General features: G+C 49.7%; 1 protein-coding gene across 1 annotated transcript in view; it reads right to left on the bottom strand.

Annotated features, from left to right (window-relative positions):
- The window catches only part of LOC130121564 (proprotein convertase subtilisin/kexin type 5-like), an 85134-nt gene extending 75072 nt beyond the window's left edge, over positions 1–10062 (bottom strand). Inside the window, exons 1-3 of the mRNA XM_056290411.1 lie at positions 9042–10062; positions 7142–7982; positions 4397–4471 (exon numbers count right to left, since the gene is read on the bottom strand). Coding sequence (XP_056146386.1) covers positions 4397–4471; positions 7142–7982; positions 9042–10062 — 1937 coding nt within the window. The remainder of the gene's footprint in view (positions 1–4396; positions 4472–7141; positions 7983–9041) is intronic.
- Positions 10063–13071: the final 3009 nt, after the last annotated feature.

The raw sequence follows: 13071 nt of genomic DNA, 5'->3' as shown, positions 1-13071 counted from the left end.
CCCCATATAGCTATCAAACAGTATGAATGGCGTACCCACCAGCTAGCAAGAAAGAAAAGGGAAACAAAATACGCTTTCTCGGCACTCCTTTTCTCAATTATCTGCTGCTCAGCGAATGAGATATGATGGATTGTCATCAAACGAACCCCTAAGAGCCTTAGTGAGCATCTCGCAGTCCAGCTCCGAATGTGCGTTCCAGAAAGTGGTTTTGGCTCCGAACGCACATCACATTAATCCATCTCAGACTAGGAGACCGTCGAGCTCCTCCAGCAAAGTGCATCATCAAACAATAGCCAGAACAGCACCGGAGATAAAGCACCTGAGTACAGATCTGATTAGGCTGCCTTGTCGGTACACTCCATGGGGATTAAGCACAAGAGTTTCTTATTAGGACTCCTAGCTTTGTTCCATACAGCACATACGCCATTAGCAAAACGCATAATGGGAGAGGAATCTCAGATTTAAGGGCTCTACCTCCCTAATTAACCCGAGCACGTCGCTACACAATCAGATTCACGTATTAATATGCAGTTAACGTGCCACTGGTGCCGGGTAAATAAGACCAGATACACGCGTTTCTCTTTCCCAAATACCAGCCCTCTAAAGAGGAACAAATAAAGCGCGTATTTACAAGGCTCGCTCTTGTACAAATCGTTCAAAAATGTTGCGATCTGTAGCCACATTTGCATGCTTACAGCTTCATTAGCATTTTTATATAAGCCTCGCCCTAAAAGATGTAACGAGTAATGAGAGAACAAAGCACACACACATATACTTACACAATCACTCACACACCCATGTGGTCATGATAGTATTGTTATTCCCATTATTTTCAATTTGACTCAAGTTTTTCCCCCCCACAGCTTTTATTATATGAGTATCGGTTCATCTTTCAACAGAACTTGGCAGTAACAAACTGTCAGTACGGATCTCGGGGTTTGTGTGAGGTTTTGATGAGGGCCACAATCTCTACCGTTTTATTTATGATTTTGATCCGAATGACTGAAACTAGAACAAGTAGTTACAGTGCCGGTTTAATTTGGTCTTTTACCCCAATTTTTATGATGTTCATTTATTTAAGTTTTGGCTCAACACTTCTTTTGGATCACAAACCCCAATTTTGGTATTTTTACTCTATTTTTTTTGCCCCCCCCCCTTTTTTTTCGCCCCACTTGTATCCGGCCAATTACCCCACTCTTCCCAGCCGTCCCGGTCGCTGCTCCACACCCCTCTGCCGATCCCGGGAGGGCTGCTGAATACCACGTGCCTCCTTCGATACACGTGGAGTCGCCAGCTGCTTTTTTTCACCTGACAGTGAGGAGTTTCGCCAGGGGGACGTAGCACGTGGGAGGACCACGCTACCCCCCCCTCCTCCGCCCCCAGTTTCCCCTCACGCTCTATTTTTTAACCACACCAGCACTTTCATGCATACCCACAAGCACAAAGACAGTTACACACACAAACACAGACATACATACACAGTTACTGTGTGTGTGAGCGTGCGTGTGCGTGCGTGTGCGTGTGTATGCGTGTGTATGCGTGTTGTGGTGTGAACAGAGCAGTGCTCACAGGTAGTGAAGTTACGGACCCTGGAGGCTGACAATGGCAGTGACCATGACAAAGCTGTACAGCATCAACCTCTGAAATCCTGCGCAGAGGAGATCACGTCATTAGCCAGTCAGTACATACTACATAACCTGCACGTGCAGCAGGAGAGCTGCCGTTCTGTCTGTTCTGCAGGGACAGGGCGAAGACAACGGGTTTTCACACAGAACTTGTGTAATACTGAGCGTTAGACGATGGCTCCTCATTTAATTACTGTTGAGACAGAGCAGTTTAATTACTGCAGGATTGCATTTAATTAGCTTAGTAATTGAATATAGACTGGTACTGTATTCACTTTAATTCAGGGTTTTTGAAGTGTTCTCATAAATGTTAGTTTGGGAGGCGCTCATGTGCAGTTTTCCTGACCTATGTAATATCATTATATGAGCTCATGCCATTTAATTAGTGGCTCATTGGGAGAGGGCTAATATTTGTTGTTGCACGCTGAATGAACATTTTTACATCATTTCCCCAAACACAATTTCCAAGTGTAACTGTTTGGGTCAACTGGTATGGTGTGAACCTGTGCAGTGAAAATATTGCTTTGTCAAGCAGCGTTTTATGATTATTTTTTTTTACCCCTTTTTCTCCCCAATTGTATCCGGCCAATTACCCCACTCTTTCAGACCGTCCTGGTTTCTGCTCCACCCCCTCTACCAGACTACCACATACGTACCTCCCCCAACACACGTGGAGTCGCCAGCCGCTTCTTTTCACCTGACAGTGAGGAGTTTCACCTGACAGTGAGAAGTTTCACCAGGGGGTGTAGCACGTGGGAGGATCATGCTGTTCCCCCTTTTCCCCCGAACAGGCGCCCCGACCGACCAGAGGAGGCGCTAGTGCAGCGACCAGGACACATATACCCACATTCGGCTTCCCACCCGCAGACACGGCCAGTTGTGTCTGTAGGGACGCCCAACCAAGCCGTGAGGTAACAAGGGAATTCGAACCGGCGATGCCCGTGTTGGTAGGCAATGGAATAGACCGCTACGCCACCCGGACGCCCTCAAGCAGCCTTTTAACTGAAAACATCTATCCTGTCAGTCTTAGTTCAGTCCTCTTTTTCCATCTTTCGCGTTTTCTTTCATGGTCTATTTTCCCCCTTTTCGTCCAACACCACCCTTCTCCACCTGTGTCGCATTCTCTGTCAGACCATCCTTAACTGGAGCTCCAGAGAAAGGAAAACCTCTTCCCCTGTAAACCCAGTGAAATCCCCATGTCACGCTCAAAACGGGCGTGTAGGTTTGACAGGTCAACAAGTTTTTCTTTCACGGAAAGACAATAGCATGGAAAGGCTGACTCCCTGGCGCAGCATTAAGGAGAATACCCAGAACAGCCACTCGAGAGCAGATCACAGCATCGTATTATACACCTTGCTAATAACATTACCCCCCCCCCTCCCCCCCGCTCCTATTTCTCCTTCTGGGCCCACGGTGAGTCCTTCTCTCCTCTTCGTAACACCATTCTCTCACAGCAATCTTCCCCGTATTGGTTTTATCTTCTTTTTTTCTGGGGGGAGGGGGGTCCCCCCCCTCTTTGTTCTCCCAATTGTATCCAGCCAATTACCCCACTCTTCCAAGCCGTCCGGTCGCTGCTCCAACCCCCTCTGCAGATCCGGGGAGGGCTGCAGACTACCACATGCTTCCTCCGATACATGTGGAGTCGCCAGCCGCTTCTTTTCACCGGACAGTGAGGAGTTTCACCGGGGGGACGTAGCGCGTGGAAGGATCACGCTATTCCCCCCAGTTCCCCCTCCCCTCCTGAACAGGCACCCCGACGGGACCTGTTAGGGACCCCTAACCAAGCCGGAGGTAACATGGGGATTCAAACCGGCGATCCCCGTGTTGGTAGGCAACGGAATAGACCGCCAGGGAGGGTCTCTCCCTCTCCTCTTTCACAACCTCCTTTTTCTCGATCTGTGTCTCATCCACAGATCGCGACAGGGACCCGGCAGACCATAACTTCCCTAATTTCTTTTCCCGATTTCCCCTCCTCTTCCATTGTCTCGTGTCTTCTCTCCCTTTACTATCTTTATCCTACCCCCCCCCACAGCCTTTGTTTCTTCTCTACTTCAACTAGATTTGAGTCTCACGTGGACGCCGGTATTTGTAATTGTGACATTTTGACGTTTCGAGCGGAGACACGTGGATTTCCGGGTCACGGAATTCCTCTTCTGCTCTCCGCCATCATCCATCTCACTGTAAACTGTGAAATCCTGTTTGTTAATTGACTGATTTTCAATTCAAATCCGGAAGAGTGGGACGATTAGGCGGCAGCCGCGCGAGTGTGCCTGCGCGTGTGAGACTTTGTGCGAGAGCGATAACGAAAGGAGAGAAAGAGAAAAGAATGACAAAAGGAAAAGGGAAAGTGAGCGAGGAAACGAGTTCAAGCGGATAGGTGTACGACTCAAGTCCTTGTATGTTGCTGTTAATCCGTTATTCAGATTTTGAGCGGGGAGTATGTGAAACCATGCGATGAGTCTTGACAAGCTCTTATGTCTAAGCTCAGTGATCAAACCTGCGGCATTAGTGGCACCTCCCGTACTCTGGCTCTCTTCTCAAATCGCGTCTCACAAGAGCAATAATCCTACCATGCCGTAAAGCTGAACGTAGTGGCACGGTAGGACACACGCTGTCAGTATTAACGTGTGAAACAAGAGATCAAGATTTCAAAGTTCACGCAAATGTGCTCAAATATGCAAACACAAGTTCCACAAATATTGCAAACACAAGTTGCACAGATATGAAAACACAAGTTGCACACACAGCGAGTGTTGGGCCCAGGCTCTTACCTGTAGATGATGCAGGCGCAGTCTCTGCAGGTCCCACAGTTCTCTATGTCCTGTCCTGTTCTGTAGGAGTGTCGCCTGTTGAAGGGGCACAGGGATGACGTCAAAGCGGGACACAAAGTAGAGAATGTGTTGTTGTCTGAGAGAGAGCGAGAGAGAGTTTGTGTGTGTGTGTGTGTGTGTGCGCGCGCGTGTGCGTGTGACTTCCTTTTCTATAAAAGTGAGATTTGATTTCCCGTGTTGAACTTCTGGGATCTATCAATCTCCTCTCCGCAGCTCCGCTTGATCGTTTTTAATGAACAATATCGCTTCCAACGGTCTCGGGCTGTTACGTAAACCATGACTCACTGTAACACTTCGGGCATAAAATAATGCTTATGAGGTAAAAGTCAAGTCTGCATGCATTAGACTTAAGCCCATCACGGAGTCCTCGTAGTGGAAAGCCCTGTCTGCTCCGGAAGAGTGATATATTTCATTTGACAAGAGGTCACACAACAGCATGCTAAAATGGCAGCGATTCATATTCTTGGCATGGGTGTTAGCGGTATGATTTGGATTAGGCGGCTGAGAAATCAGTCAAAGCTTCCCATAGATTCCCAGACGCCCATCCATCCATGCTTCTATCCTTCCTCTCCGATCTTGGAGCCCCCCCCCCCTTCCTCGCATGATGTACTATTTTGGTATGATAAGGCAGGAGAAATTGTTAAGCAGCTTACAACTTGGGAAGCAGATTAATTAAAGCGATGATGAGAATTGTAAAGAATTTACACTAAGAGGCATGGAGCATCTGAACCCCCCCCCCCACCACCACCACCACATCATCAACGTGATCGTAGCCTAATGCTGATTCCTATCTATCACAGCCAAGCTGCATGCATGAGGAAAGAGTTGCAAAGCATCTGCAACTAACCTGCCAAAAAGGGAGCTTCTAGTCTGACGAGAGACTCTTCAGCGTATCAAGGGGCAGAAGTGGCATGACTGACATGGAGTCATCATAACAACATCTTACCTGATTGCATGTCTTTTTCCCCACAACCCTACCTCCTCCTGAAACTCGGTCTTTCTTTCATCAGGTACTCTACTAGTTTACCTACCTTCTCAATATCACCAGATTTGCATGAAGTTCTGTCCACACAGCTTTGTTGCCAGAAGTATTTAGAGCATCACAATGAATGCTAGGACCTGGCTATAAATAGAGGCGCTCTGTCAAGGCAAAGCTCAGGCAAAACAACCACCTATCCGTAATATTCACAGCACAATGCAGGATGGTTATTACTGCGGGGCTGCTGATATTTCTCTTCCTTGGGAAAACGACTTTACCCACAATAACTCGTTTGTTTACTCAATTCCGAGAGAGAGGAGACAATCTTCTAGTGCAAAACGATCGTCTCTGTGTTTTGTCTGGCACTCGTTTATGTGTCTATGGGTCAGAAGCAAATACTTGTGCAGGATAAATGAGCCCCCCCCCTCGTTCCGAAATGGTGATCTCTGAGGATGCATGATGACATTTACCTATCAGGGCTCCTAAATACCAGGCATTAATAACTTCTGTCGTCCCACAGAGCTTCTAGAGGCAAGCCTCTTCTCCGCCTCTTCGTCTTTCAACTTGACCAGTTTCAAATACATTTGCATATCCGGGGCGTCCGGGTAGCGTGGCGGTCTATTCCGTTGCCTACCAACACGGGGATCGCCGGTTCGAATCCCCGCGTTACCCTCCGGCTTGGTCGGGCGTCCCTTGCACAGGCACGATTGGCCGTGTCTGCGGGTGGGAAGTCGGATGTGGGTATGCGTCCTGGTCGCTGCGCTAGCGCCTCCTCTGGTCGGTCGGGGCGCCTGTTCAAGGGGGGAGGGGGAACTGGGGGGGATAGCGTGATCTTCCCACGCGCTACGCCCCCCTGGCGAAACTCCTCACTGTCAGGTGAAAAGAAGCGGCTGGCGACTCCACGTGTATCGGAGGAGGCATGTGGTAGTCTGCAGCCCTCCCTCCCCGGATTGGCAGAGGGGGTGGAGCAGCGACCGGCTCGGAAGAGTGGGGTAATTGGCCGGACACAATTGGGGAGAAAAAAATCAACAAAAAAAGAAGAAAATTTGCATATCCAGATGACTAAATTGACTATTTAGTTTTTATGTGGTTATGCAAATTGAACATAAAACGTGTACGGCTCTACTCTCTGATTATATTAAACTCAAGGTGAACGCCAATGTCAGTTTTACAATCTCATCAGTGAAAAGCTCATCTCTTCATGTGGGTTATTTAATTCGCTGATCACACGGCACATGCCTTGAAAGCTGCTTATGAGAAGTTTTGCACTGATATGTCTCAGTCTAACGGCGACGTCTCCATGTGAGCAATATACGTAAATGACCCCATCAACAAGAATATTAGAAACGACTTTATAATGATTCCAAATACTTGTCTCTGGGTCAGCTCCCTTGTGAAATCTGATGAAATGATTTATGGCACGCAGATGGGATGCATAGCCACAACTAGAAATCCATTAACTCATCACTTTATATTCCGCAAACACCCGTTCCTCCAAAACACCACTACATCGCTCACACTTACTTCAACATAAACGCTCAAGCTACCATTAGATGAGTCTACATCTTTGTGATTAGAGCCAATGCTTATACAAAATGAAGTCCCTCTTCCACAGAACGCCTTTTGTCCACAGGGATGTGCAAAGTCAACAAAATTTCAAAACTGCTCATAATGGCTTAAAAGTAGTAGTTTATCACCAAACTTACCCATCTCTCTCGGCCTCCTTCTTCTCCAGATCTTGTATAACATCCAGTAGGACCTTAATGGTGTTCTGGCTGGTCTCCAGGACTCCCTCCAGGCTATGGAGCTGTGTCTGCAAACTGCGGATGTCATGCAGGGGGCCATTAGGGCTCAGCAACTTCTCTGTCACCCTGGACGGGTCCAGTTTACACTTGGCCCCTGACACCAGCCCTCCAAGGATTTCCTGAACCTGTCGCAGTGTATCAGCCTGGGTGGCAGTCAGCGGCCCGGACGCAGGTCTCTCAACAGAACTTGAGCAGCCCAAAGCCCCAGAGCAACCCTGCTGTCTTGGAGGGAGGGGGTGCTGGCTGTTAGGGGTGTTGGGCCTGGCACTGGCTCCTGAGCAGAGCATTTTATGTAGTGCCCCCAGCTGAGCTTGGGCTGAGCTGAGACAGCTGGGTTTGGAGCAAGCCTTGGCAGGCGAGGAGGGCTGTTGCTCTCCCTTCATCACAGACACTGGAGGGGTGGAAGCTCTGTACTTCAGAGAGCTGGCTCTCTCGCAGAGCTTGGGTGACTCCCTACCTGTCACATCTTCCCTTTTCTCCTTCTCTCTGTCTTGTTCTTTTTCACTGGCCTTGCTGTCTGCCCTGAGTGTGGGAGGTTTGAGTGCAGGGCCTGGGGTAATGCTTCCCTCTTTACGTGGGGTGTAGGGTGGAGGTGGTGGGGGTGGAGGTGGAAGTCGAACAACCCTCTTGTCCTGAGTGCTGTAAGGGGCCTGAGATGGGGGTGTGTATGGCGGTGCGGCACGAAATGTGGAAGAGTACAGGGGAACAGTTTTAGTTGGTGTGGTGCTCGATTGCATGTTTGCTAGGGTGGAGAGTGGTGGTGGAGAAGTACAAGATTTGAGTTTTGGGACTGGGGAGGAATAGGGGGCCATCCCCGAGCTGGCAGAAGAGATATTTTGCACAGCTTGACACGGGATGTTACAGTGTGAAACGGTTTGAATAACAGTAGCGTAGGGTGGTAGAGCAGAGTTTGAGTGATGGCCAAGGGGTCCAATGGGATGTGTGGTTGTGTAGTACGATATGGAGGTGCAAGACAGGGCAGTCTGAGTTACAAATGTACAAGCTGTAACATTTGCTGCAGGTGCGGTGTTTGATGCATTGGTCGGTGCAGGATGTGCTATAGTTGTAGTTGGGGCTAAGATGGGGCCGTTGGGCATTAAACTGGGGGCGGTAGTTAAGGTAGCAGCAGAACAACACAGGGTAGTGCAGGTGACTATGTTTGAGACAGGGGTAATGCAGTTTTGGGTGGAGCATGATATTGCAGTTGCAGATGAAATAAAGTTGTCTGCAGCATCGCTGGGTGTTGTAGGTGGGGAGATAACAGTGTAATAGGAGATGGAGGACTCTGTGACAGTAGGAGGAGAAGAGGAGCAAATGATGGTGGTGGATGGTACTGTGGGCTGGGTAACGGTAGTGCAAGCAGGCTTGGTTGGAGAGGGGCAGGATGGCTCTGCACAAGGTTTGGGGGAAAGTGTTTGTGCAGGTGAGGCAAAATAAGGCACGGTATCTGTTTGGGTGATGTCTTGGGTCAGAGTCGGGGATACACAAGGGCTCTCACATGGGATGTGAGTGGAGATTAGTGGAGAAGCACACGAGCTGTCAGTTTGTGTCTCCGTGGTGCATGGTTGATTAGCTGAAGGAGAGGGGCAGGGAGATTCAGATTGAATTTGAGTGGTGTGTTGTTTACCATGTAGAGGTGGTGATGACGGACAGGGGTTATTTGTTTGAACTTGTGTGGTGCTATGTGTTTCAGTCAGAGGTGGGGATGGGCATGGGCTCTCAGTTTGGCTCTGGATGGTGCATTGTTTTGTATCTGTAGGCGGGGAGGGACAAGGGCTCTCAGTTTGAACTTGAGTGGTACAGAGCTGAGTGTTTGTGGGCGGTGGAGATGGGCTTGGGACCTCAGTCTGTGTAGGAGTGGTGCAGTAGGACACCTCTTTTCCTGGGTCACTTATTGCCCTATTTAGCCGCCTCCTCCTCCTGACCAGTGAAGGCGTAGTGCTCCCCTGACGCTTGGAGCCATCCCGGCAGGATACAGAGGAGCAGGGATGGGCCTCGGTGTGGTTGAGGACTGACATGGGGCAGCTGTACCTTGAGTTCTTCACCACTGCAACACCTTTATCGCCGATCCTGGAGCCATTAGCTCTCCGGTCTCCCACTGGCTGCTGCCCAGGGGGACTGGTCCCATCTCTGCATCCTGGCACCGAGACATGGTTGTGGGAGAGATATTCATCCTGGGAGTCCTGCTCATCATCCCCATCTGCCCCAACTGTGTCCCCAAGACTATGGCTGCGTGAGTTAGTTGAAAAGAGGGGCTGGGGCTTTTTCAGGCATGGGGAGGTCTGGATGGCTGTGCTGGTGCTGGTACTAGGCCTGCGTGTCATTGGCAAGGTTAGGCTGTTGGTCTGAGGGGGGGCCCAGCATCGACGTGTGGGTCCTGGGGTCAACGGGTGAGGAGGGGCCCTGGCTAAGAAAGCAGCCACCACCTCTATGGTGCCTGCCATGTCCCCACGCACTGCCCCGACTACAGAGGTTTGGCCAGGTAGAGCCTTACTAGGCCCCTCCCTGTCTGTCCATCCCTGAGAGGCCATAATGCCATGTTTACAGAGATGGCGAGGGCTGTCACTTTCTGTCGGAGGCCTCCGATGGCTCTTGGCTTCTGTTGAGCCACCGTTGCCACTGCTGCTACTGCCATCCTCCAGGTCTTTAAAGCGGACCTGGTGGGTGCGGCTGCGGCGCCGCTTGAGGCGGCTCTCAATGTCGGGGGAGTCTCGGTTCAGCAGCACAGAGCGCACAGTCATGGTGCCGGGCAGCTTGTCTGCCAAGGTGCTCTTGCTATTGGTGTGGCCTGTGAGCAGGTGGTTTGGCTCTTTGCTCACCATGTCTCCTGTCTATCGCTCTTCCCCGACATCCACAGGCTCTGCAGGCAGTTTAATGCGATGAAACCTTCTTTATGTGTTCAAGTTTAAATGAAAGGTACTGCCTGCTTTACAGGATATTTAGTGCGACAGAAAGAGCTCCGCAGATTTGATTGGTTGGGTTTCATGTCCATCACATAGCAGACTGGGATTGGAGCCGTCCCTCATTTGTTTGGGTGCCACAGGGCAAGTTAATTTTGTTTTCGTCTACAGCGAGAGTCTCGTTGGCTTTCAGTTTGCTGTGAGGAAAAGATGATTTTCCATAGTCACAGGTTCAGATTATAGTATTGCAGTGTTTAATATGTGAACTACAGTAGACACAGTAAACGGTGGTGTACCCAGTAAAAATGACCTCCTCGCCTCCACACTTAGAAAAAAAAAACAAATAACAAAGTTACCAATGAAATCTACTGTCACATAGGTAATGGGACCAAACTGAGGAGAAGAATGCAAGAAAAATCAATATTTTCAGGTGCATGTCTTCTGTATTTGTGCACTTCAGCTCCTTATTCCTTTTCCCTAATGATATCCAAGGGGAGGGAATCTTGATAGGGCCAGGGATGCTACTGACAAACAGGCAGGACTGGAATGCATGCGGCCTGTCCATCTTTCTCCTCTTCGCCACATTCGCCAGTCTATTCCGTGGCTCCTCTAGCTTTGTGTCCCGGGACCTCGGGAGATTGGATAGCTAAGGTAGGGAATGGACCGATGTGCTTCCCCATAATGGTCTATCTCTTTGCATGAATTTTCTTTTAGCACCCTCCTTCCAATTTGCTTTCTCTCGCTCCCCCCTTCTTTCTTTCCCAGCACTTCTTTCAGTGACTCATCCTCTCATGGCCGAGGGTAGCTTGAGCTCCTGAAGAGAGCAAACAGAGATAGGGTGAGTGTGTATGAGAGGAGAAAGAGAGTGTATTAGTTTCCATATTATTGCATTTCCAGTAAAAGATAATGTGCTTGCTCCTCATAACAATGAAGAAGGTAATAAGGCAGGCGGTTTTTAAAAATGCATGCGTGAGAGCGGGGTCAACACTGAGAGTGGAAGAGGAGGAGCTATCGGTTTAGAAAAAGTAATGAAAATGACTGTGGGTGGAATGAAAAAGAGAATGAGAAAGAAATACAGCAGAGTAGAAAAAAAAGAAACAGTTTGTATTAGTGGTGACAGAGTAAAATTCTATTCAGCTGATGGAGGCGATAATAGCTTTTGGTTATGGTGTGTGTTTGATGTCACTATTGTTGTCCGTGAGCCCTTCCAGCATTTTATTGATTTATCCCCCCCCTTTTTTTTTCTCCCCAATTGTGCCCGGCCAAATACCCCACTCTTCCGAGTCGTCCCGGTCGCTGCCCAACCCTCTCTGCCGATCCGGGGAGGGCTGCAGACTACCGCATGCCTCCTCCGATACATGTGGAGTCGCCAGCCGCTTCTTTTCATCTGACAGTGAGGAGTTTCGCCAGGAGGGGCGGAGCTCGTGGGTGGATCACGGCCAGAGGAGGCGCTATTGCAGTGACCTGGACACGGCCCCGCAGACACAGCCCCGCAGACACGGCCAATTGTGTCAACACGGGGATTCGAACCGGCAATCCCCCTGTTGGTAGGCAACGGAAGAGACCGCTACGCCACCCGGACGCCACCTACATTTTTAAGCCTATTTATGTATGAACGTATACATATGAATATATTATTGCTGTTGTTGTTGATGTTGTTGTAGTAGAGGCAGTAGTAGTAGAAGCAGTAGGATTAGTAATCGTGTGCTAATTTTGCCAGAAGCTCACAGTAGGCCCGCCATCATGTAACCTACACAAGGGTGTCTTACAGACCGCTTCTTTCCTTTTGTGTTCAACAGTCTTTGGCCTCCTTCTCAGTCCTTGACAATCTGCCATGGCGACATCCTTCCCTGATTCATGTGGTCAGTGTGTGACAATGTGTCGGCCATGCTGTAGTTTGTGGTGCGCTCTCGTCAGTCTGATTCCGCGGTTCGCGCGTGACGGCCCTGATATCACTTCCTTTTCCTGTCCACACCATCGCCAGTCAGGCGCGCCTCGGACGATCTATGGATCCGCAATCTACAGCCCTGTTATCTCCCGCTAATAGGCTCCGACACTGACAGGCCAGCGCGGACTCTGCGCGCGCCAGTGTGACTGGCCGTCCGTCTGCCCCCCCCCCCTCTGTTCTTTCTTTAGTCGTGGGAGGGGTAATTAGTGACTCCTTCACAGCTCCCAGGTTATTTAGGGAGAGAGATACCCGAGGGGCTGCCACTTTTATTTATGTCCAGTGATTTCTCCCCCCCCCCTCTCCCTCCCTCTCTCCCTGTGTTTTGCACTGAAGAGGAGGATCTTTGTCACAACCGCGCCCCCGCCGTCAACCTTTAAAAAAACATGATTATTAGGATTAATTATGATTAAAGTCACAGCCGACGCTGCCCGGGGGGGGGTGGGGGTGGGGTGGGGGGTATCAACCACACGTACACAGATGTATGAGTGGATTTGGAAACAAGCCACAGGATTCCTGCTCATTTTCCGTCCTTATCACCGCAGCGTTATGCAGATGAGCTGCTTAACCGTGACTCACGGAGGAGGACCGAACCAGGGCAGGCTGGTGGCGCCCAACCACACGGAGGCAAGGAAGACGAAATCCTGCAGCACGGCGACTCAAAAAACAAGAGCAAATTAATAGCCACCGAGTGCATTTTCCATTACCTCTACACAAATAAATTTGACTTGACTTAACTTAACTACTCGGTATTATTGGCCCGCTGTGATCTATGCTATCAATTTGACCTTGATGGCAGTTTCCTCCCCACATCCCCCTCTGGATGGCACGGGTTGCTACTCCTCCTCCTCTTTTTTTCTTCTTTCCCCAGTAATACCCCATTTCTCTCCACTCGACAATCTTCCTCCCGATCCCCCATAAAGTACACCCCACATTCAACCTTCACCCTGACAGATTTCCCCCCCAAGTTCCCTCCACTCATTGTA

Source organism: Lampris incognitus, chromosome 12, assembly GCF_029633865.1.
Source record: "Lampris incognitus isolate fLamInc1 chromosome 12, fLamInc1.hap2, whole genome shotgun sequence".
NCBI classification, from domain to species: Eukaryota; Metazoa; Chordata; class Actinopteri; order Lampriformes; family Lampridae; genus Lampris; species Lampris incognitus.
Note: the sequence above shows the minus strand (reverse complement) of the source record. Positions and strands in the feature narration are given on the sequence as shown.